The sequence below is a fragment of the Castor canadensis genome, chromosome 15 (assembly GCF_047511655.1).
Source record: "Castor canadensis chromosome 15, mCasCan1.hap1v2, whole genome shotgun sequence".
NCBI lineage: Eukaryota > Metazoa > Chordata > Mammalia > Rodentia > Castoridae > Castor > Castor canadensis.
Genome location: NC_133400.1, coordinates 100,848,334 through 100,872,691, shown reverse-complemented (window position 1 = coordinate 100,872,691; position 24,358 = coordinate 100,848,334). Strand labels below are relative to the sequence as shown.

The following is a 24,358-nucleotide window of genomic DNA, read 5'->3' as shown; positions in this document are numbered from 1 at the left end:
TTTCTTTAAACATGCTGCTAACAAATCACAGTAGAAATATTAAACTCATAAAGGCTTTTGGGTTATTTCTCTTACACAGAAACTCGCTTGTAGCTGTAAGATGTGTGCCTTACATACATAGTTACCTAATTGGTGCTGGTTGGCTTTCTCATGTGGCTGGTGTGTTTGTGATATCACTGAAGATGTGTGTCTTCATTTTGATCAGATGGGAAACTGATCAGGCTCCTCTCCAAAGAGGTTGCTGGTGGCAAAGGAGGAGTCCAGTCATCTCCATTAGAGGGCCAGCTGACTCTGAGGTTGATTTAGAGAGCTGTGCAATGACCCCTGAGGAAAGGGCAGAGGGAGATACAGGGAGCCTCTCTGTGTCTGAGCAGCCTGCAGGGACTGGCTCGGGTGGGTCTGAGCCAGAGATAGACAACACAGCCCTGTGTGCTCACGGTCACAGGGACCTCTGCCAAATGGGACAAGGATGGATATGCTAAAGAGATTTGGGGGCATCTTAATACAGCAGTATGAGACCGTCTGCTCCCTGGACTCTGTGGAGAGCTAAGCCAAGCCTGAGAGGATAGCAGCATGTCCAAGTGTTAGAGGCAAGTGACAGCTAACCTGGGAAGTCAGTGTTGGGTGGGTCCTCCTGTTTCTTTCAACAAAGATTTTTTCCCCCCAATAACTTCATATACACAAAGGAAATAAATCCACAGAGTCTGGGGAAAGGAGAGGAAGGCACTCCATTTTTATTAAGGTACTACTTAAAATTCAGATCCTGATTTTCCCAAAGCAGGAAGGACTGGGCAGATGGTAGAAATGAGTCACAGATGTCTACACAATCCTTCGCAGAGATGTAGGGTTGCTCGGTGACAGGTGACATGGGAAACACCGTGAGGAAGGCCACACGGACACATCTCAAACAGCAGCATCCACGTGCAAGACTGGTGTTGACTGGCAGCCTCCGGAAGCCAGCAGTGACCCACCCCAACTCCGGGGCTCCGAGACTCACACTTCGGGAGAAATTAAGCACATTTTAACACTGACCTTGAAAATTCCTGAAGTTGCCCATAAAATGAAGTGTATAAGCTCCATGCATATGAGTCTTTTCAGTAGCATGAGTGCGTGTAAGTGCACAAGGAACATTTAGTAGCGGTCATGTGCAAAATAGAATATTCTAGAACTGTTAGTGCATGAATGCTCACATACACCACACCCACTTGGATGTATGGAAGTCATGCAAGTGACGTGACTGTGCTTGGGGTCAGAGCTCTTTAGCTCTTCTTCCCCTTCACACCTAAGCAGTCTCTAGGTTGTTCTCAGTGTAAATAAACTTCAAGATAAGACTGGCAGTCCTAGGCCCAGAGGGCTGATTCTCTGAGAGAGGTGCAGCTGTGTCCACACTGGGGAGGGACAGCTTCAGGAAAGCTCCACACTCACTCTGGTTGTTGCTGCTTTGTTAGACCCTGGTTGACCCCATCCTGGAGTCATCTGTGCTACACAGAATAGGCAAGTTTGTGCACTTAGATGCTGGGCCCCACCTCCTCTGCCACACAGACCGGAGGCCCATCCCAGCCCTGATTCTTCTGCTGTACTTGCTTCAGGTGGACACTTAGGCAGCATTGCCACCATTTAACTGAGGTGGCATGGAGGAGGCAGGACGTCACTGAGGAGAGAACAGTGCTCTGGACATGGAGAGGCTGCCTGCAACTGTGTGCAGTAGAGCTTTCACCCATCCATGACGTTCATGGTAAACCATGTGTGGTAGACCCTCTACTGTCCACGAAGACCACGATAGACAATGAGTGGGAGAGCCTCCATCCATCCATGAAGACCATGGTGGACCATGTGTGGTAGAACTGCTGTCCATGAAGAAAAGGGCAGCGTGGTGTCTTCATCCTGAAGAAATGTTTAAATGGTCATTGGCAGAAGGCAAATGCCCCAAAGAGCTGTCCAGTTAACACGGCAGAGGGAAAACTGGCAGAGAAACAAGCTGCATGACTGATGTCCTGTCACTCTGACTGCCTGTGATAGAGGCTGAGATTGATCCCCTACAAGTCTCTGAATCTTGGGTCCTATAATTAAGAACAAACCCACAGGAGTTTTATCTACATTAATTTCTCATATTTAAACAAAATTAATGTTTTCACAATCCTTTGAAACAAACTCCCTTTTTGCACCTTACAGAGATTCTAGAGTATTAACAGGGCCCTTCTGATATCATCTGCAGAATCAAACCTTGGGTTTAGATTCTGCATTTCCCTTCTTCTTTTTGTCCAAAGGAATCATCATCCATCCCTGTATTTATGACATGACCCTGGATAAGCAGAAATTGTGTACCCGTCTCTTGGTGCAGTGATGAAAGGCACCAGCAAATGATGCCTCAGTTGCTCAGAGAGCTGAGCACCTAATCTGCAGTCTAAGTTTCACTCTTCCGTTCTGCCTGCATCTCTGCTTTATTGTACAGTAGAGCCAGTTATATATGGCTCACTGGGAAAGTGCATTTTATGATCTTGTTAGAAGAGATGGTTTCACTGGGATCATTTTAAGCCAATAATTTTATACCTACTTCTTCCTAAATACCTGGGACATTAACTTATTAGCCACTCTGGTGTCAAGCCTAATGCGTTTTAAATACCTAAAACAAATACCAGACTAGATTTTCTGCTGACAATTAGTGTTCTCAGGTGTCATGGGGCTTGATCTCAGTGGACTGAGTGGGGAAGGGCTTGGCTGGCTGTTTGCTTTGCACATGGAACCTCATTTTTCTCCAGAAGAAAGGAGAACGAACCTGTGGCAGGAAGCTTAGGCTGAGCATTTCAATCCACTCCAGGCTCACTCCTGTTGGGTTGTCAAGGACCTGGTGCCTTGCTGGGTGTCAGCACCAAGACTTAGTCCACATGCCAGCCCTGTGGCTGGTCCTGAGAGAGGTGGGCAGACTGTGGGCTGTCAGGCTGTGGTTGTGGCACACTCAGGCATTGCCAAGGGCAGGAAAGTCTTTGGGATGGAAGGGGCGGTCTCTGGGGGGTGGGTGGTAGGTAATGGCAAAGCAGAGTGGGACCTGATGTATAACCACAGGAACATCATTCTGCCAGGAACCTGAATGGAACCAGGTTGAACCCCAGAACCTCCACAAAAGAGCAAAGCTTGCATATACCTTAACTTTCAGTTTCAGAGACTCTGAGCAGGGAGCCCACAGAGCCTGCTGTGCTGGACTTCCAACTGGGAGACAAGAAATTGTGTTGTTTTATGCCATTAAGTTTTTGACAATGTATTTTAGCTCAGTGGAGACCTAATCCAGTCACCCTGAATGGCCTCATTGCTCTCTCGGCTTCAGTTAACCATGCAGAAGCTTGGTGGATCCCTGTTCTCCACTTTCCCTGAATCCCACACCCTCATGACCACCTTCTGTTGGGCTACTCTATGTGGACAGCTAAGGACATCCCACTCCACACGCTAGAAGATTCCTCCCCAGTTCTTCCTTGGCCAAGCCAGGGCCTGGAGTGGGGCTGAAGCCTTTCTCTCTGTTCTAGTTTGTGTGATCTCTACTCCATTGGAGTTTGGTTGAAATGTCACCATCTCAAGGGATCTCCCCTGACTGCCGTCTTTAAAATGGTGGCCCATCCTCAATGTTTACATGGCCCTTTTCACTTATTAGCATCTGTTGCATTATGTATTCATTTCTTTTGCTTATTATCTGATTTCCCTCTTGAAATGTCAGCTCACATCCGTTTTATTAAATTCATTTTACTTAACAAGTGATAATGTATGGTTCACAAGTGTCAGGTGCTGTTCAAAGTATTACCCGCTTACCTAACACTATTTTTCACTACCGCCGCTCAATAAGTAGTTGTTGAGTAGATGGATGGATCCAATCTAAAACTAAATCCTGCCAATTCTAGCTCCTAAATAGTTTTTATGTCAACCTACCTGTTCCAGAATAGTTGGGCCCCCTGAGCACTGTGGGGTGAGGCTTGAGCTTTTGTTCAAGTGCCTTACCCACTGGTTGGGAAAGGCAGGTCTTTCCCAGAATCCAGGTCTTGACATTTCAACCTCACCTACCTTGAGGTGGGGGGATGGTTTTGCAGTGGTGGTGACTAGCCAGCTCTTCTGGTCTCTGTCACAGCCTGTCAGAGGTGAGGAAGGTCTGTGTACTTCTACATGTAAAGAAGTGTCATCCTGATTTCCATGATCCTAACAATGGAAATGTCCATTTTCTGTTGCTATGCATTAGGTGTTCACACTGCCAGAGAGGCAGATGGTGCCAGGAATGCATGGGGTGCAATCAATGGGGACTTAACACCCAGAGTGTGGTCTGGGTGTCAACAAGACCAAGTAGATCCCTGGTGTTTGGTCAGAAGAGGGGAGCGGTGTACATGTTGGTTGGAATAAAAGTGACTTCCAGAATGCATCTGGTTTATCTCAAGCTGATCGCAGAGTTGGGCACATTCATGGCCCATGGTCTGGCTGAAAAGCCCCACATACCTCTCGGATGGTTTTTATCTGTTCAAGTTTTCTGGGAAACTAGGGGGCAGGGAAAGTCTGACCAGGGTCACTCAGAAGCAGTGGGGTAGCTCAAGATGGCTGTGGTTATGTCAAGCTGACCCTGTTGCCACCTTGCTCCACTACACAAGCACTGGGTCCAGACCTCCTGTGTTACAGCAGCAGTGCTTATCCTCGTACTCTAACCTCGCTCACCTGCAGTCCACTCTGCACTGAAGGGCATTGCTCTAATTTCATCACACTCCTCAGCTGACCTTTGAATAGCTTCCATGTGTTTGGAGAAGGCCTAGGCTCCCACAGGGGCGATTAACACGTCCATCCTGACACCTGCTATTGCTGTCACCCTCTCTTTGCTCTCTTCCCGCCCTCATCCTGTCTCTCCTTCCTTATGCTCCAATCCTCAGTTAGCAGGACATTCAGTTTTTTACATATGCCCACCCTCCTCTGCCTCCCAGCTCTTGCCCACAAGCTCCTGGCTTATTGCTTCTTTCTTGCTTCCTTCCTCCTTCCTGCTTGTTCTCAGGTCCAACTTGGCTCCGCCACAGAGCATACACCTCCCAGAATGCTCACTGGCTCTTCCATTCTGGCCTCTCTCCCTCCCCCGTCCATATGTGTAAACACCTCATTACTAGTGTGGTCTTTCATCGGTTCACAAGACACTGGAGACTGTGCGCTTAGAGTGCATCCGTGTGGGCACCCGCCTTGACACCTGGCCCTAGCGGAGACCAGCAACACCTGCTGAGTGAGTGTCTTGGTTTCCAGGGCTCCGTGAGCCAGGGCCAGGCAGTTGCAGGAGCCAATGGGGCCCTTGTTCTGCCACTATTGATTTATGGTGCAATTATATGTGTAAATGCATTTGCACTGTTCTGCCTTAGGACCCAATTTTTGAAAATTAGATTACGCCTTGTGCTTCTAGAAATTCACCGCATAATTTAAAATGAAAGGCATAGAAAATTGGGCTCATTTAGTTTACTCTACTTGAAATCCGTGTTAGGCTATTTTTGAATTCTCACAGACCTTGTGCTCTTGAGGGTGTGTGAAATGGAGGGAGGAGAGAAGGAGGGAGGGAGAGCTCGGGAGAGGGAAGGAAGAAGACACTTGCTCTAAGCTGTCAGGATGCATTGTTAGTACGTTGTTTTAATCCGTTCAGTTTTCCCATCAGAATTATTTCAAATGCCATTTCTGAGGTCAAAGACTGAGGTTCCGGCATGGCACTGCTGTGTACCTTCTCAGTTGCCGTGGGGGCCTGGCTGGCTTGTGGGCGTCACGATGGGCACGTTCCAGTGCACCTGCCCCTGGCTTCATCATGTCCATCAGTGGCAGGTGGGAGCAGAAGGAGACACCGGCCTCTGCAGGGGACACAGAACTCCACTTACTGGGGGTGAAGTCTTTCCAAAGTGACCAAAGTGATGTGACTATCAGTCATCCTCACGCTTCTCCACGACACAGATTTTAGATTCACAGGAATTTTAGTTATCATCTTGGGGATCTCTCATTGATGTGTCTGAGTCCCTTTGTCTGTCTGGCTTATGATCACTGTGGGGCGAGGTCTGAGCTGCTGTCCGGGCACCTCAGAAGCAGGTGACACCCACTGGTTGGGAAAGACAGGTATCTCTCAGACTCCAGGTCTCGCCATTCCAGTCCCACCTTCCCTTCAGGTGGAAGGATGGTTTGCGGTGGTGGTGACTGGCCAGCTTCCCTGGTCTTTGTCACAGCCTGTCAGAGGTGAGGAAGGTCTGTGTAGTTCACATAAAAAACATCCTGATTTCCATGATCTGGGCACCCAATGTCTGTTTTCTGGGTGGTTATAAAAAAAAAAAAAAGAGGTTTACTTGGCTCAGGGTTTTGGAGGATGAAAGTACTTCAAGATCAGGCAGCCAGGCCACATCAGTTCAGTCTCCAGCGAGGGCCTCATGGCAGATGGCTTTGAAATGGAAAGAGACCATGTGGGACAGGAAGAAAGCCAGAGAGGGACACGGGGGCCAGGCTTGCTCTTTTATTTAAATAATTTTTTGGGGGGAGGGGTGCTGGGATTAGAACTCAGGGCTTCGTGCTACAAGGCAGCAGGTGTTCTGCTTAAGCCATGCCTCCAGCTCTTTTTGCCATAGTATTTTGGAGATAGGGTCTCATTTTTTTGCTCAGGCAGGCCTGGACTGTGTTCCTCCTACTTTATAACCCTCACCATTGTTGGTATGACAGGGCTGGGCCACCATGCCCAGTTTTTTTCTGTTGAGATGGAGGTTTCACAAATGTCTTTGCCTAGGCTGTACTGGAACCTCGATCCTTCTGTTCTCAGCCTTCCATATACCCGGGAATGACAGGCATGCACTGCCATGCCCAGCTATTTGTTGAGATGGGGTCTCACGTGCTTTTTGCCTGGGGCCTGGGGCTGTGCTAGGCCCTGAGGGGGTCAAAGCAGATGGAACTCAGGATTCTAGCAGAAGCAGTCCATGCTCCCAGTGAGCGTGCTGGCTGATGGAGCGCAAAGTTCTGCAGGAGAACAGAGGAGGAGTCACCTGCCAGAGGCAAGGTCCTGTGGTCCACAGAGGATCTCGTGAGTAGAAAGGCAGAAGACATTCGAGGAGGGTCTCTATGCAGCAGGAACATATGAACCAAGGACCTGGTCTTGGGATCAGAAGGCTGTGTGTCAGCTCAAGGAGCCCCACTAGAGGTAGGGTGGGGCCAGCAGAGGGCGCTGGGCCAAACCCCGGGAGCTGCAGGACCCCATCTCTTTTCCCCTTCTCTGCCCACCTCCGAGTGTCAGCCATGCTCTCTGTGACATGGCATGCTGTCAGCTCCCACCTGGCTTGTCTAGTGCAAAGCCCATCAAGGTGCTGCAAGCTTGCTGGAAACTCCTTGGCAGGAGTTGGGCTGGCATGGGGCAGATGTTGTGACAGGGTGCTTCTTCTTCGAGGAGTGTTGGCAAGTGGCAGGACAGGGGGAAGAAGGTCAGTATCCCCAGAGAAAGGACATCCGTTCTCCAGGACAAAGGCAGAGTGTCAGGCAGAATTGGAGGTGTGGAGGTGGTGAGCTTGGTGGTGATGTTTTGTGGCGCTGACAGAAGAAGAGTTGGTGGTGTGCAGACCCCAACCTTCTGAGGCCATCCACATAAGGAGCAGCTGCACCTGGCTGGATGCTCGTCACCTGCTGAGATGGCCAGGTACTGCCCACAGGAGAGACCCATGCACCTCGGCCTGGTGCCTCACCGTGGCTGTGTTCCCTGCTCAGAACACGTCCTGCCCTCTTACCAGCACTGCATGACACTCTTCCCTGGGCGAGAGCACACACCGATAGTCGGACCCTAATGGCCAACACATACGGTTCTGCCACAGGGGGACAAGCAGGTCCTTTTCCTCTGTGAAACACAGAATCTACCAGTTAATTCCAGTAACCATTTTGTGACAACTGGGTAACAGTGCTGTTCATTAAAGGTACACACCATGGCATAAAACCGAGCTAGCTCTGAATTTTTATTTACTCCTTGAACTAACTCCCGCCATCCTCAGATCCTCATCCTCAGGGGGATTTAGGGAATTATTGTGAGAATCAAGCAAAATAATGATTCACAGGAAAGCCTCCTGCAGGCCCCTGCAGTGTGAACTTGATTCCCTGAGCCTCAGATCAACTGTGGATTTTGGCTTTTTTTAAACACCAAATATTTTAAGAAGACAGTGCTCCATTTTAAAAAGAAAGTTCCAGATTCCATTCCCAGCTCTGTCAAAGAGAATGAAAACAAGTAAATGTGTGTGTGCACATGGGTGCTAGGCCTGTGGTTGAGGGAAGGGAGAAGAGAAAGAATCACAGAGTGGGACTGTGAGCTGGCTGTGATGCACACTGTAATCCCGGTACTCTGGGGAGGCTGAGGCAGGAGAACCATGAATTCCAGGGCAACCTGGGCTACATAAGGAGGCCCAGACTCAAGGAAAACCAAATGGGACTATGTATTTTAAAATGTCTACTACTTGGCCAAATAAATAGGCATTCCAAGCAATTTTTAAACACTATTAATCTCCAGGTCACAACTCTATCGCTTACATGTACTCGAAAGCAGAAAAGCAGAGCTGGCGAGCCTGCTGCTGTCACAGGGCCCGGCAAGAGGCGGCCGTCTTCCCGCTCAGTGAGAACAGTTGGCAGGGCGCAGGAGCAGGGCTGGGGCGAGGCTGCCTGGAACTGAGAGTGTTAGCTTTTCCTGACCTGCTTTCCACACTGTGAGCTTTTGGCTTTCCTTTATGTTACTGAGTATTGGTTTATTAGGCTGTGGGCTTGCAGGGTATGGGGAGACAGCTTGCAGGGGCAGATCTGATCCAGAAAAGTGAGAAGTACTGGGTCAGGTTAGACCCAATTAGCTGGTGACAAGCCCAGCGAGTGGAATGGAGCCACACTCCACACCTTCTTGCCTCCCGTCCTCCTGCCCACCTGGGCAGGAGCTGCTTCTCCAAACATGACCTTCAGACTCATCAGTCCCTGGGATGATGATCAGGGCTCAAGAACAACCTGGCAGAGCTCTCTGGGAAAAGCTGCAGCTGTGCGCCGTCCCACAGGGCAAAGCGGTGGAAGCAGAGGTGTGGGCGTTGGTTTTGCTTCCTTCCTGGACAGTTGAGTTTCCCCGTAACAGGAAGCTGTGCATTTCCCCACTCTCTGCTCTTTGACTCCACTGTTGGTGGAGGTACAACGGACGGCATCCTCACTCACATTGCTCAGAGGGGAGACCTGAAGAGTGAGGTCAGCTCTAAGTCCACTTCCAAGTGTGACTGTGGCAGCTGAGACGGACGCGTGGAGCCTGTGCTTCTGGACGACTGTGTCTTGCAGCGACCGCATAACCATGTGCTACATCAAATGTACATCCCAGTGTAAGCTCAGGGAACATTTTCACAATGATTTGGAAATTGCTGGGAAGGTAAAGTGAGATGACACCCATTGTCTGATGTTCTAGGACGCAAACCTTTTTCTATGCACAGCTGCGGTGCTGCATCATTCACCCCTCCTCTTACATCAGTGAGCATAGGAAATCCTTTAAGGTCTCCAGCCTGTCCCCTTCCACCGAAGTCATTTTTAACCCCCTTGAACTGGGCCTAACTTGCTTCTCAAGACTCCCAGCACAACGGCTGCCTGGAGGGCTCTCACCGAGTTGAAGTCTTGATTTCCTAGCCATTCATGCCACTGCTCCTGCAGCCAGACCTGGCTTCCTCCAGCCCAGGGCAGTACCAGGTCCTTGTCTGCAGCCTGGGTACCAACATGGGATCTGGCACGTGGCAGGGTGTGGGAGGTGTTAGGTTTCGTGTATGAGTGAGAACCCCAGGCAGGAGCCTGTGTGTATTACCGCTTATTCATTCTGCAGGACCCCTATCTGATCATTTCCCTGCTCTCACCATCAGAGGAGAGGACAGAGAGCAGTAATGGCCACACTCTGCATGATACCCTGCTGACAGGACGTGAGTCTGTTTGGTTCCAGCCCTTTGTCACGGGCAGTCAGAAGACTGGGGAGGGCAGTGTGCCGCCGAAGTCCGAAGCCTTCTTGAGAGCCCTGTCTGAGCTGGAGCTACTTCACACAGCCACAGCAGAGAACTAAACGTCTGTTTGCACAACCAAATGTGTATTTCACATCTTGCTGGGAAGCGTGAACCCATGTGGACATAGGAATTAGAATATTGGTAATCGTTTTCCTGTTCTTTTCAGCCTACTTGGTCTGTTCTCTCCGCGTGCACGTATGTGTGGCACATGTTAATTTATTTCGTGCTGGTATGTTTGCAGCATTCTTCTCTATGGCATACGTGCAGTGAGGTTTTCACTTGTCCATGGCTCTTCTCTCCTGAACTTCCTGTGTCTTTGGACACCTGCATCATTTTGTTGGTGCTAAACATTTTCACACTGTGCTTTTACTGAGCTCCTTTGATTGAAGCCTTGTGTCACAATGGGCTCTGGGACTGTCCCTCACCAGCTGTGTTTGTGACTTTGTTGCCCTTCATTTAACCAACGATACAGTGGGAATCACAGAAGAGCTGGTTCATAGATACACCTAGTCAGTGTTCAAACACATAGGAAGCGCTCAATAAAATGTTAGCTGCAGCGGTACCACGCGCTTCCTTCACGCCCTGGTTTCTGATGCCGTGGTCAACATGGTTTTAGTGAGCAGATAGAGCTGAGTAGGTCCTGGGGTCATGGTGGTGCTTACATCCTGCTCTATACGGGCTGACTTCGTGGAAGGGACCAGGCCCACTTTCACAGCCCTGTACGGCTTACTCCATCCCTCCTGCCAAGACAACACAGCTGCAAGTCCATCTTCGGCACTGCTGACATCCGGGCAGTCATTTTTGCGCGTGGTTTGCTACCCAAACAAACTCGGAGGGAGAGTGACACCAGAGATCTCTGAAAACTTCTTAGGATTCTAGAATTTTCTCTTTGTCTTTCATGTCTTCCTTCCGAAAGACTTTACTAAATGGAGATTAATTTTATCTAAATTGATGCTTACATACTGGTTTTTGAAATCTGATAACTTATTTTTGTAAAAATAGGCCAGGCTTTGCTTGATACTTACGTTACTTCAGAAGCATGGCAAATGTTTGACAAAATTTGCAAATAATGCTAAACTGATGAGACCCTGAGTTTCCATTTTCAAGCCTGAGATCTTTCTGTCCTATCCAGGGCTGGGCTCCTCCAATCACTGCTCCATTCAAATACTTAGCAAGTCTGTGTAGGAGTTACTCACTTCTTGTGGTATTTGCATGACAAATGCTGCTGTCTTTTTAAATTACACAGACATAGGATATAATTTACTGAAACCCACTTGAACCTATTCCCCCTTTCCTACCTTCCTTCTATATTCCCCGAAGGACATTACTGGGTAGCTTGGTTGTTTTTTCCATCAGACCCTTAGGGATCTTTTTGAATTATTGGTTATGATGGGAGAAATCACCATTAGAATCAGGTCCCATAACTCTCTCTGTGTCCCTTGATGCTAGGTCCTTTTTATATCTCGGCAGCACCAAGCATAGCACCCTGCGTGAAGTAGGACTCAGGTAACATGCCTGTAGTACGGCTCTGTGTTTGTGGCATACTCTGTCCAAATGTGTTCACAGATACACGGCACATCTAATTATCAATCAGTTTCTGTTTAATTGGATTCATCAAAATAACGACATGAATTCATTCTGATCGGCCAAAATCTGGATGTCATATCTGCTGGGCAAGTGGAAGAAGTGGATGCCTTGGTGTCTTTTCCCATCAGGAGCTCTGGGTCCACTCTTCTTACATTAGGGTATTTGGGTCTCAGAATTCACTGTTGTATCCTGGATCTGCGATCCTTGGAATCACTGACTGACCTCAGAGGTGCTGTTCTAGTGGACCAAGATGGCAGGAGAGGAGAAACTGGAGGGAGTGAGGAGAGAGGAGATGGACTCTGGTCTCAATTGGTAGGGTTGATGGGCGTATTATTTTGGAAGTTCAAACTCCCTGCTCCCTGTGTGAAGTCCTGGACTGTCTTTGTGTGTGTGTGTGCAGTTCTGGGAATTGAACCCAGGGCCTTGCCCATGCTAGGCAGGTGCTTTACCACTGAGCCACACTTAGCAATTCCTCAGCCCTTCCTGGTTTGATTTGAAGGCTGTGCCAACTCAGTGAATATTACAAGACGTTCTTAGGCTGCCTGGCCAGGAGGAGGTAAAGGCCGGGGAAAGTCTTATTCCAACAAAGTGTCCTGCCAGATGGCAGCCTGCAGCCACATTGGGAAACAGGAGGCTGCTGGGCCTCTCAGGGAAAGTGGCCCTTAGATGCTGAGAGGAACCAGGTATCATTTAGCATTCAATTGCTTAACAAAAGCACTAGTTTGATAGGCTCTGGACCATTTCTAAACATAAGAACACACCTTTTTTTCCAGGGAGGCACAGTGGCATTGCTTTCCCTTCCCAACTGGAGCCTCAGAACCCTTCTCAACTCTTGATTCCAGGCAACCATGCAGAAGGATCTGAGAGTTTCCCAAACATAGGGTGTCATTAGAAACTTGACCACAATTCTTTACTTTTGGCTTTGAGCTCAACAGTTCTGGGTTTTGTTCAGTTTCGGCTATGACTGTTCACACTGGATTTTTGTCTTGCAGAAGCAAGTGTGAAGGAAAACACAGCAAAGTACATGGAAGAGCTTGAGGCCAGGCTGAGCAGGTAAGAGGACCTGCATCCAGAATCCATGTGTGTCGGATGCTTTAGTGTTCTAGAATTCACCTAACGCAATGGGAATGGCCAGCCTGTTTCTGTAATAAGCTAACAAAGAAAATCCCATGGGAAGGTGCAGGTGCCATGCACATCCAGCGGTCCTGGCTTCTTTTGAAAAGCAAATAGATTAAGAGTATCTTGGGGAGAGGATGGAAGAATTTTCATGTCCCAGAATAAGGAGAAGTACCTTGGGGTACTGAATTCCAAATTACTGCCTTGGTCTGTTTTTCCTTTTTTTTTCAGCATCTGAAGGGGTCTTAAGTGTTGTGAGCCAGTTTATACACGGTTTGGGAGAACATAGAAATGCACATTTTAGGTTCTGTTTTCAATTCTGAACCAAAACCAGTGTGAAAATTCCTGCTTGCTTTTTTTTTTTTTTTTAAATCCAATTAGGAATTCAGTTCAAGAAGCATTAGCTGTGGTGTGTCAAGATGTTTCTGGTTTTCATGGCTGTGTACTTCTGGAAATAAATCCCTGCTGCCTGAATCTGTTCCTAATTAAGGAAAGAAGTCGGAGAATGTAGTGTGCACTTTCTTCCCTGGGAGCCATTTGGTTTTATGGAAACATTTTGCTACTATTTTGGAAACTGTTAAGTAGCTCTTTAGATAGCTTTGCCCTAGACCTTTGTCTGCTAGGATGGTGCTGTCAGCTAACATGTGACTTCCCCTTGAGAGGTGGGGGCCTGGGGCTTTGCAGAACTTCCTCTTCAGGCAGAGCAGGTGCTCACCCCGATGGTGCGGGTTTATCTCCCATGGCCTCCACAGGTCTCTCTGAGGGTCAGTGTCACTGCCCTGTCACCAACCGTACTCCAGCTGTACCGTTGTGTTTCTTCTCAGAGAGGAGATGGTTAAGGGATAGTGCACAGAGAAGTACTTCAGTATCTTCGGGAGTCACGGCTGTGGTCTGAGACACCGTCCGCTTCTCCAGGACACCTGACATGTGCCTAGCCTTGCTCCTGTCCTCTCTGTGCTCTTCCAGCCTAGTGGCTGCAGACAGCAGGGTCTGCTTACACCAAGCCTGCTTCCCCCAACTCCATTGACCGCCTCTGCATCGGAGTAAAACGAGTTACTTGAGATTCCGCAGACGGTGCTCTGCATCCCTAACGATGTGAGGTAATGTCAAGATCCTGTGCACCTGGAACCGTCCACTTCCAACCCACATTGAACTTACTCCAGTGCTGTCGAGGGGAACAAACGCAAGACATTAGCAGCCAGGAGATGCACAACTGGCTGTCCTGGGAGCCCCACCCTCCACGCAAATAAGAGGAACGCAGGTGTGTGGACACCGCGGTGTGCTTCTTGGACTTTTAGGTCATTGGTTGGTCACTGGCAGGTGCCTTCTTCCTCTGGGTTTCACAGACATGAGTCAAACACATCCCGGGTCTCCTACCCTCACCTTCATGGAGAGCTCGCTGCCTTTTCTGTGTCACTCAGTGCTCTTTGTTCCTTTTCACCCTTTCTCCTCTGCAGCCTCAGCTTTTCTCTCTCCTGTATATCCACCTCCGTTCCCAGCCCGCGAGTTTGTTTGGCTCTGTCTCTGTCTGGGGCAGGAGGCAGGCTGGGAAGTGCATTGCCCTTTTTTGTACTGGCCTGATGAGTGGTCTCCAACCAAGCCTGGTTCTCCTGCAGGGTTCTGATAACATGAATGTGGCCTGAGTGATTTTTTGCCTCGTGTGGCTCCCGTCCTGCCTCCCCTCTGCCCCTCCCTCGCCCTCTGTTCACACTGCCCTGAGATGTTAGTTGTCCTGCTGTCTGTCCATGCTCTGCCTTCTTACCTCACGGCTCTCACTGCGTAGGGCTCACAGTGAATTCTTGAGACTTGATTCTTCAGTTCCCTGCGGAAGCCACATCAACCGATCCTACACACCATATACTCTCTGTGCTTGGCTCTATCATCTGATATGCCAAGAGAAGCAATGATCGTAAACACGCTATTAAAGTGAGAACTGATTGAGACAGTGGAAGTCATTAGTTCTACAAAGTCCTGCATTTATTAATTTAATAAATAATTGTTGATTGTTCACTTTTAGTTTTTATCTTACCTTATCATGTGCCAGAAAAATCTTAAGTATACTTAAAATAATAATGCATCAGCAAGTGTACATGCAGAAAAGGTAATCTGTAAAATATAGCAGAATATCTCAAATTAAAAAGAATAACCACAAAAGGAAGGAGAAACTAGGATAGAGAAAACACTGGAAGTATTTTCATGGGAATCACACTCACACCATAGCATACCAAGGGAAGTACATTTTACAAGGTCAATGTGAATGATTTAATTTCTAACAAACTCTGCATTGACCTTATAATTCATTATAATACTTGCCATTCTTTAAAAACCCCGTGACGAGTTTTTTACTCAGAAATAACTTCTCTTGTCTGAAATGTTCACTTACGGTGGAATTTAGGATCCAAAGTACTCAGGTCCATCCAGAAAGGGATCTTGAACTCCAGCTACCAGAAGCCCAGCTCCCCAGTTAGGAAAGCCAGGAAGCCACCAGTGTGGAGTCACAGCTGGTCTCAGCAGGTGGACCACAGCAGGCAAGCCTGGTTGTTCCTTCCCTTTTGGTGCTCTGGGCAAAAACACCAAGCCTAAGAACACACATAGCATCTCTGACTTCTCGAAGCCTCACTTTTCACACAGGAAAATAAAGACCCTCAAGAAAACCATGCACTATTCCCGTTCCCACTTCCTTCCCTGAAGTTGGCAGCGACATTGCACACCACTGACTCTGTGGTCAACCTGGAGAGAGGGCTCACGGAGACCTTGCTGGTCATCTCTCTCCCAGGCATGCAGATTTCAAGTCCTGGCTTTGGAATAAGATTGTCTAATGTGGGTGTGGTCACTCCTGAGCCCTGGGATTTTACTAGAATGATAAAACTCTTCAAGTTTCAATTACCCACCATAAAAATGGGACAATTACAGAAGAAGCTAAAGAATGCTTCTTGTACACAGTAAGGTATGACTCATCAGTAGCAGTCTGGCACCATGAAAATGATGAAATAAAACACACACACACACACACGCACACACATTCACCTCTGTTTCCGTGTAGCTAACTCCCTCCATTAAGATTCTAGAAACCTCCCCAAGTAGTTAAACACTGCTTTCCCCACTGCCCGCCCTTTGGCCAGCCCCTAGTGCTTCCTGCAGAGGTGGGAAGGAGAAGATTGGAAGTAGCTGAGTTCTTGTTAATGGCTGTGATGAAGATCAAGAACTCCAGTGGTCCCCATCACCACAGCTGTGGTCTGGCTGAGACCCTGGAGCAACCCACTGTCCTGGGAGCCATGCTGGCTGGAAGTGGGACATCCACTGAAGACGGTGAGAGAGCTGAGCCTACAGGCTGAGCACAGGTGCAGGGAAGCATTTCCAACTCATCTGTGATTCCTAGAGCTCGGTGGACCTCGGGAGCTTCTGGGGATGATGGCTCCAGTGCAGAGTCTCTCCTGATAGCTCCCTGGAGAAAGCAGATGTGTTGTCTAGAGAAAAGTCCAGCAAAGAAATGAAGAGGGTTGGGAGGTGAAGCCTGGGGCCATCGTGTGAGGGCTCGTGCCAGGAGGGGAAGCTGGGGGGAAGGTGATGGGTACAGGGTCTGCACTGAGGGTTGGAGTCACGTGAGAAGGTGTTTGAGTCAGTTGTCACCATTTTCTTTGGTCTTTCAACACTTAATTGGACGGTGAGGTTGTTGTAAAAGACAGCCTGAAAAAAAAAAGATGACCATGATTTTGACAACTAGAATAGAAAACCACAGTTAGTTATCACTTAAAACAAACGATTAGGCACAGCCTCCACCATGTAGTTTAACCCAAAGGTTCTCTGTTTTAAAGCAATGGTGTGGTCACTCTGCCCACTGAGATCAAGTAGGAGCTCAACCAGTATTAAAAGGCAGTCTGACACCTGGCAAGGTGCCCAGTAGCTAAGGAAAGATGACCCTTATTCTGTTAGTGCTAGGTTGGCAGAACAACAGTCAGTGGAGGTGGCTGAGTCACACTGAATTAAGGAAGCTGGTCAGCAGAGGTCCCGTCCGTGGCTCTGTGAATCTGCAGGGCCCCTACCCCCAGATAAATTATTGTGCTTGATAGCATCTACATTTCAAGGTGCCTGTATCGTGTTTAATAAGACAATTATTAGCAAAGACTGTCCAAACTTAGATGAAATTAGCCAACTCAAGAGACACCTTGATAGCCGAGTGCTTTTGAAGCACTTTGGCTGGGAATTGAGATATGTTAAGGAAAAATTAATTGCTGTATCAATGGAAACCCCAGTAGGTAGATACCCAATTTGTCATTAGTTAAACCAAAAGGCTTTTTTAAGGATTCAAGGAAGCATTGTCACGATTGCATGATGGTGTGATTTGCTAGCGTGGTTCGAAGCTGCTAGCTTCAGATGCACGGTTAATAAAAACACAACTCCGGCAGAGTTTCTGAGATGCTCCCACTTCTAGGGCTGCCAGGGTCCTTCTCTCCCTTTACTGGTGACAGTCTGCAGCAGCCATGGCAGATGCAGATTAGACACAACACCACACAAAGTGTGTGCTATGACTCACATTGCTGTGTCCCCGCCCTGCCTGTCCCCTCCACCAGCCTGGATCACACCAGTGGCTGTGTGAATGTCAGTAATGAGGGGTGAGCTGCAGACAGTGTCGACACTGGGCTGCATCCCATTCCATCCGGAATTCTAAATACCTTATCACAGCCACCTGAGGTGGAAACCAGGTCCCCTCTGTTGCTCCAGATGTGAAGATACCATTTCTTTGAGCTGAAAGAATTTTATGTGATCACATTGTAGGCTAAGCCCCAAAGGATAATTCTGTATCCTCATTCATCACAAAACCCAGGCCTTTCAGTCGTGCTTCTTAAAAATAAAATGTCCCCAGTAGAAATCATACAGTTATTTCACACACTAAGAGGTGACAGGACTCACTAAGTCAATAGCTTGTGACAATTACACAAAGCAATCGGACTGAGTTCTTTCCTTTATTATTCCGTAAGTGGGATGATAGGCGAGCGTTCTGGTTGTCTGCCTGGCTCTGTGGTAGCTGTGTTATGGCAGCGCAGATGGGAAATGATGCCATGCCACCTCCCTTTGCAGATGAACTCAAGCCTGCCTCTTTTCATTGGTTCTTTGTCTCTGTAATTTTCTTGATTTATTGCTGTGCAGTGGAATCTGCTTTTGTTTATGTGATGACATTTTTCAACTCTGGTAGTTTTAGGTGGTGGCCTTGGCTTATTCCAGCATGGAGAGATGTGTTTCTGTTGACTGTCTTGCCCTCCTGCTTGTCAGGTGGGCAGATCTTACCTGGGGTTTGGTTCATCTGAATCTGGTCCACTTGTAAGTGACTATAAATCTTCCAGGAGAGGAAGGCTGCCAGATAGAACTGGAGAACCATGAACATGGCCCCATCTTGGTTTCCCAGGTTGTCATCATGTAGACCTTTCTACAGCAGCTATGTCTGTGCAAGTCTGTCTTCCCAGTTTAAGCTATCTTAGTCTATCCAGGAAGAAGGATTTTTCTCTAAATTCAATGGGACAATATCTAGTGATTTTAATCCTAAGAGATGGACTCCTGAAGGCAGACTGGCTGCTCCTTTCGGCTTGGACTCCCTGCTTCTCTCTCCAATCTGACCCTTACTAAGAGCCACCATACATAGGACAGCATGCTGGAGGCAGACAAAGCATGTGGAAATTGACATGAAAGCCTGTTGTGACCACAGTCTATGCTATATGCCAGCCCTGCCCAGACCCAAGAGTAAGAAACAAATGACACTGGCTGTGAAGATTAGGAGACAGCAAACAAGTAGCTCCAGAGAGCAGGGATCACGTGTTACTCATCCAGTAGGTTGACCATCATCCCTCAGGCAGCCTGCCATGTTGGGGTCTACCGCTTCTTCCCTCTGAGATCTGTTCTGTCACCCCGTTTACAATGGACTAGCACACTGTAATTATGAGAGCTGTGAAGCTAGCTGGTCAATGCCTTGCTCTTTAAAGGAAGAATAAGTAAGCATTTGGGAGCTGGCTAGGACTTGATCCAAAGGTCTAGCATGGGAGTCTCAGGGATGGGCTTGGAGTCCAGTGGTGATTTGGTCAGGGAATCTTTTCCAGCATCCTTGAAATCCTGTGTCCTTCAAATCCAACACATCACAACTATCATGAACACTACTGCTCTGGTTTTCAGACATGGACAGGCATCTTTGAGAATGCAATTGATAGATGTCATCAACGCCTTGCCAAGGCTTCAGTGGATTCATCTCCACTCTTGCAATTCTGAATCCAGATCCTTGTTGGCTGTGTAGACACACACGGTTCCTAGTCCCACAGATGCCCTCCCCAGCCCCAAAGGGTACAGTGAGCGCTTCCTTGCCAGCAAGATTGTAAGGTTTGGGAGGGAAGTGAGGGATCCATTAAAAAAGAGTCACACTAATAACAGTAAGAAGGAGACCCCCAGACTGCACTCAGCATTTCCAGGGATGGATAGGTGAAAAACTAACCATGCCAGTGTTTTAACCACCAGCAGCAAGCCAAGACACCGAGGCTTTGTGCCTCTCAGTGGCTAAGTTTTTTCTGACAAGCAGAGACATTTATGTCTGCCCCATGGCACATCCTGCAGCTGGACCCCTTGAATTGCCTCTCCAGTGCTCACAAACGAAGTAGGGTTGAGCGGTAGAAAAGATGTGCACTTAAATGAACTTTGCAGTCAATCCTCTATGATTGAAACAGACAGCACGATTCTAAGTATTTTATGACATCAGAAATTTTAAAGACTTGTAAAATAAGATACAAGTGTTCCAAGGAGCATAAATTCGAGTTGAACTTGGGGAATTGAACACTTTGCAAGGTCAGGTGGAGAAAGTGGATGATCGAAGTGAATACGAACATCCTAAAAGAATACTCTTTTGAGTATAATTCAGTGCTAACCTCAGAGAAGAAGGGGAAAGTTCAAAATTATTACTGTGGCTATGCAGAGGTATTGCTCAGCATAAAATATTCCTTGTCCCCAGTGGGTGGGGAGTGGGCATCAAACAAAACATGGATCGAGAGATGGGTTTTTAGGATTTCCTAACCACACCCCAGGCACCATGAGGCAAATGGATGAGTGAGGCATCTGGTCCTCCCTCTTGGTGGAGACACTGAAGCCTTACTACAGGTGAATAAAAGGCTTCAGGAGTGGGAAATGAAGCAACAGCAGTTTGGTCTTGGAGGAGGTCAAGGACAGGTGCCCAGAAAAGGTAGAATTTCAGGTGGGTGAAAAGTGACCAAGACACCAGGGAAAGGGAGACATTGAGATCCAGCGCCTGCAGAAATAAGGACTAGGACACAACCTGATGGGAACTGAGGACTGAGATAACACAGGATCGAGAATGCGGATTCAGGGTCAGGTTACCTAATCCTGGCTTCTTCAATACTTCCTACCTTGGGCAAATTAGTTAATCTTTCTAAATTTCAGCTTCCCTGTGTATAGAAAGTAGTAAACTAATGCCCTCCTCGGAGAGCTACTGTGTGGATTAAATGATGTGGAAACCATGTTTTCGCCATTAACGGCACATAGTCCTAAACATTTGCTACCATTAGCACTCCAAAGATGACAGCAGTATTGACAAAGGCTGACTATAACAGTGTGGGGAAGAATAACGAGGACTAGATGTCGGGAAGTCTGTGTGTGTGTCTGCGTGCACTTGTGTGTACACACACTGAATTTGAAGTAGTTTTCCGAGGAAGCCTTTGTGTCTTGTGTTTGTAGCTGCCATGCATTCGGTTGTTCAGTACATAATAAGGAATGCTGTCATGTCTGCACGCATTTGCTACAACTTCTGTGCTTTCTGTCATCTCAAAACAGGTGTTCCTATATTTGTACAAAAAATGAGCAAGACATACTTAAAATAATGACCAAGCGAGGGTGGCTTTCTGGGTCTGGTGCTGAGGTCTTTGACCCCAACGTGACCAGGTGTATGAGTCTGTAAGGGTGTTGTTTGGTTTCAGTGTTTCCCAGGCACAGAAGGAGGGCACAGGAATGTTTCTCATAAAATGAGTGAGATTTAGTGTCATCAGATCGCAGGCTTGGTTATTTGTCCGTCTCTTTCTCAGTCCCACCAATGAGCCAGCTCCATAGCTAAGCAAACTTCAGGTTCTGGAGCTCTTGTCCTCATCTGTAAGGTCAAGGTCACATGAAACTGTACAGCAGAATGAGGTAGTAGATGAAAAGTGCCTAGAGCCCAACCAGGCATGGAGGGGTGACTGCATCCATCGCCCCTTCCAGCCATCTTCCCGTTCGTTTCCCCTGTTACCAGCTGTCCACATCTGGGGAGCTCTGGTTATTAATGGCTGACTCTGGATGAAACCACCATGTTCACAGAAACCATGAGGCTGTCGTTTTGATAGAAATCCAATGGAAGGGTGAGGTGGTGTAGGGGAACTTGTTTTTAGAGTGTGATAGCAAGTCAGAGACATCACACATTATGTCCTCTACCTCCATTCCTCACGGTCACGCTCTTCTTTGCTGACTGTCCTCCCAGCCCCCGCAGTGTCTTCACTGGGGCTGAGGGAGTGGACAGTGCTGTTTTCTTTACCAGGAACCATGACATCCTTTTGCCCAGAGCCTGTAAATCCACATCCTCTAGATTGAGTTCTGTGTGTTCAACACCAGTGGGAAATAAACAGAGAAGTCAATATTTGCTCTGAAATGTCTTTCTGGGGCTGGAAGATGTGTTTCCTGCCTTTGAGAATCAGTCACGGGCTCCATCCACCTCACATTAGAGGCAGAGGGAATACAACTCAAACAGCAAGAAGCTGGTCGTTCCGTGCATCCAGTGGAGATAATGTGACCACGTGCAGTGGCACTGATGTGACAGGCCCTGCTTAGACCTGGTGTCATGTTCAGATGACTGACTGAGAGATGAAAAGAAAACAAAAATTAATCCCCCTCCAGGAATCTCATACAGATTCACTTAGTGGTTGCTTGCTGCTCAGTGGTGTGTCTCCTTTTCTTCCCATTAATAATCAATCAAATATCCATTATTGGTTTCCAGCAACAGGGTAATTGCTTTTCCTTCCTCATCTTCTGGGGCGGTCTGTCTGTTTGCGAGACAGGGCAGCAGTCTGTCCGCTCTGTCCATGTAAACTCTGGAAGTCAGTTGTGCCCTACAGCTATTGATGTCAGCCTGGTTGTTCTCTGGTGGAGTGGAAGAAGGAAGTAATTTTATTGTGCTATTTTTAGACTTCAATTTAGATTTCAGCCGTTATGATGCTTTGTGTGCTGGGATAGAGCTGTTGATACACATTTCCAAGGTACGTCTCCCATCTGCCCTGGGTTCCAGCTGCCCCTAGATTTCCTCTCTGCCTGTGGTCTCAGCACTGGCCAGTCACACTGCCCTCCTGGGCTCTGAGAGCTGTGCTGGGTGTGGGGTCACACGTGTTCAGCATGCCAGTAAACACTGCCAGTGGACTTGCTGCCAGCTGTCTCTGACTCTGCAATTTGCTTTTCGTGAAGGTTTAATCTGATCTTTCCTATGCATGTATAATCAGCACCCTACAAGTTCTGTACAAATAGAATGAGTTCACAGCCATCCTTGCTGCTGGAGATAGTTTCCCAGAGGTGTAGATGAAGGCTGTAATATGGAAAACCATTTCTCTGTGGGATTTCCTTCAGGACAAACCAGAATTCTGGGCCCAGGAACCTGGGACTCTGGGTGTCTTTTCCTGACTGTGGTGAGAGGCCCTGGCCTCGAGCAGTCTTCCCAGATCCTTGGTATGAGTAAGGAACTGCCCTAAACTCCAGGGGGTTCTTAGAATGTGCCTGACACCACACACCTGCCCGAGCTGTGTTGGGTTCCTGGATGTTACCAGATGCTAATGCGGAGCTCCTGTCTGCATCCTACAGGAGCCTGGGACGTGGGAACTGGAGGCTGTTGGTTTTCGTATATGGGGCCCACCTTGCTCTCGGTCAAAGTATGCCCTGTAGAGCAGCCAGACTGACATTACGTGGACATTTCCAAAATGCAAAGTCTCAGGCCCCATCTTGACCAGGATCCTACCTTTTAAGAGTCCCCACGTGATTCAGAAAGTGATTCGGGTGCACATCAATTGCTTTTTCAAAGAATCACAGCCTGTTTTATAATCTGCTATGGTGTGAACGTTTATACCTGGACCCGGTGTCATATGGCGCCTGTCCCCATGTAACGGTGTTGGGAGGCAGGGCCCACGGAACAGATTGGGTCCTGAAGATGCAGCCAGATTAACGATGGAAGTGTCTGTATAAATGAAGCCCAGAGGGCTCCCTCGCTCTTTCCATTAGGTGAGGAAGCACCTAGAAGGCACCATCTGTAGAAGCGAGCCCTTATTCAGACCCACTGAATTTGCTGTTTGTTGCTTTGATCTTGAACTCCTCAGCCTCTAGCATGGTGGGAAGTGAAGATCTGTTGTTTGTAAGCCTATGGTATTTTGTTAGAGTATCTGCAGCAGATTTAATGGCAGACGTTCGGGAGATCTGTGGACCCTCTTCTCATAAAAGTACACAGTACACAGGGTTTTGCATACGGCGTCAGTGAGTATGGATCTCCTGGGCTTTGGTGAACACTTCCACTCAGGGGAATCACAGACCGTGCCTGGCACAGCCCCTGGAGCCATGGGTCCACAGCGCTTAGATGTATCGCTGCTTGGTGTTCAGATCGAACCAGTCTTCACCGTCATGACAGACGTGGCACGTCTAAGGAGGACTGACCTCTGAGGTGGTCACATGTCAGCTTCAACAGCCCCTTTCATCTTGTAGTTCTCATTTCTGTTCCTCGCTCATTTTCTTCACCTGGATACTCTGGTCTTTGGCTTTCTCCTTCTTCAATTTGAGAACCTGGTGCGTGAGGTATTTTGGGATGACACTGAGGTAACAGCAGCCAGCTGGAAGGCACCTATCAAGTCTGTCCCCAGGCTGGCAGCTCATTTAGAGAGGGGACGGAGGGGATAGGTGTGCCTGCTGCTTCCGAGGACAGCGAGCCCATTCTGCTCGTCCTACTGGGGCTAACATCCAGCTTTCACTGAACTTTGGTTTCCCCTCATCCTTGCTGGTGGCCTGAGGAAAGCACGAGCGACTAAGCAAGTGTGTCCACTTGCTGGCTGACTTGTTTATCAGGACACGCTTTGATCTGGAAGACACCTTGCTTTGGTGTGGAAGCACACATGTGGGGATGGTTAGCATAAGTGACACATCGGGAGAGCAGGCTGGACAAAGGGCAGTGCTTTGAGGGAGGAATAGCTGACTTTGCCACGAGCAGGGTGGGATGGCATCAAGAGAGGGCGTGCTGGCCGCTGCCGGAGACCAAGGTGATGGTGCTGACTACTGTCAGAAACTGGAACTGGAATAGGGTTCAGGAAGTCAGATGAGCGGAAATAAGATCAGAGGAGGAGCAGAGCTGGCACGTGGGCAGTGCCTGCTGGGGACAGGCATGGTTCTGGGGGCTTCACTCAGGACACCTTGTATAGTCTTCTCAGCCACTGGACACTGCCTCCATCAGAGATTAGGAACTGTCATGATGAATTTTGTCCCTTGCTGAAGACTACATTGTTTGTAGTCCCTTGTAGAGGCTGCACAGGTGGTGAGCTGGGCTTCAAGCCCTGTGGTGCTCCTGACCTCTGACTGAGGAGCTGCCCTTTGCTTGCAGGACAGGCTTGTGGCATGTGCCA

At 48.2% G+C, this 24,358-nt stretch overlaps 1 protein-coding gene across 10 annotated transcripts in view; it reads left to right on the top strand.

The window, feature by feature from the left end:
* Disc1 (DISC1 scaffold protein) overlaps window positions 1-24,358 on the top strand; it is a 247,190-nt gene that overhangs the window by 187,903 nt on the left and 34,929 nt on the right. For 6 of the 10 annotated variants that reach the window (XR_012442228.1, XR_012442229.1, XM_074056873.1 and 3 more), the window contains one exon: window positions 12,578-12,638. The exons of the other annotated variants lie outside the window; for them this stretch is intronic. Coding sequence is in view for 4 of the 6 variants with exons in the window: in XM_074056873.1 (XP_073912974.1) it covers window positions 12,578-12,638 (61 nt within the window). In the remaining 2 variants the exon portion in view is untranslated. The remainder of the gene's footprint in view (window positions 1-12,577; window positions 12,639-24,358) is intronic. 10 annotated transcript variants of the gene reach the window in all.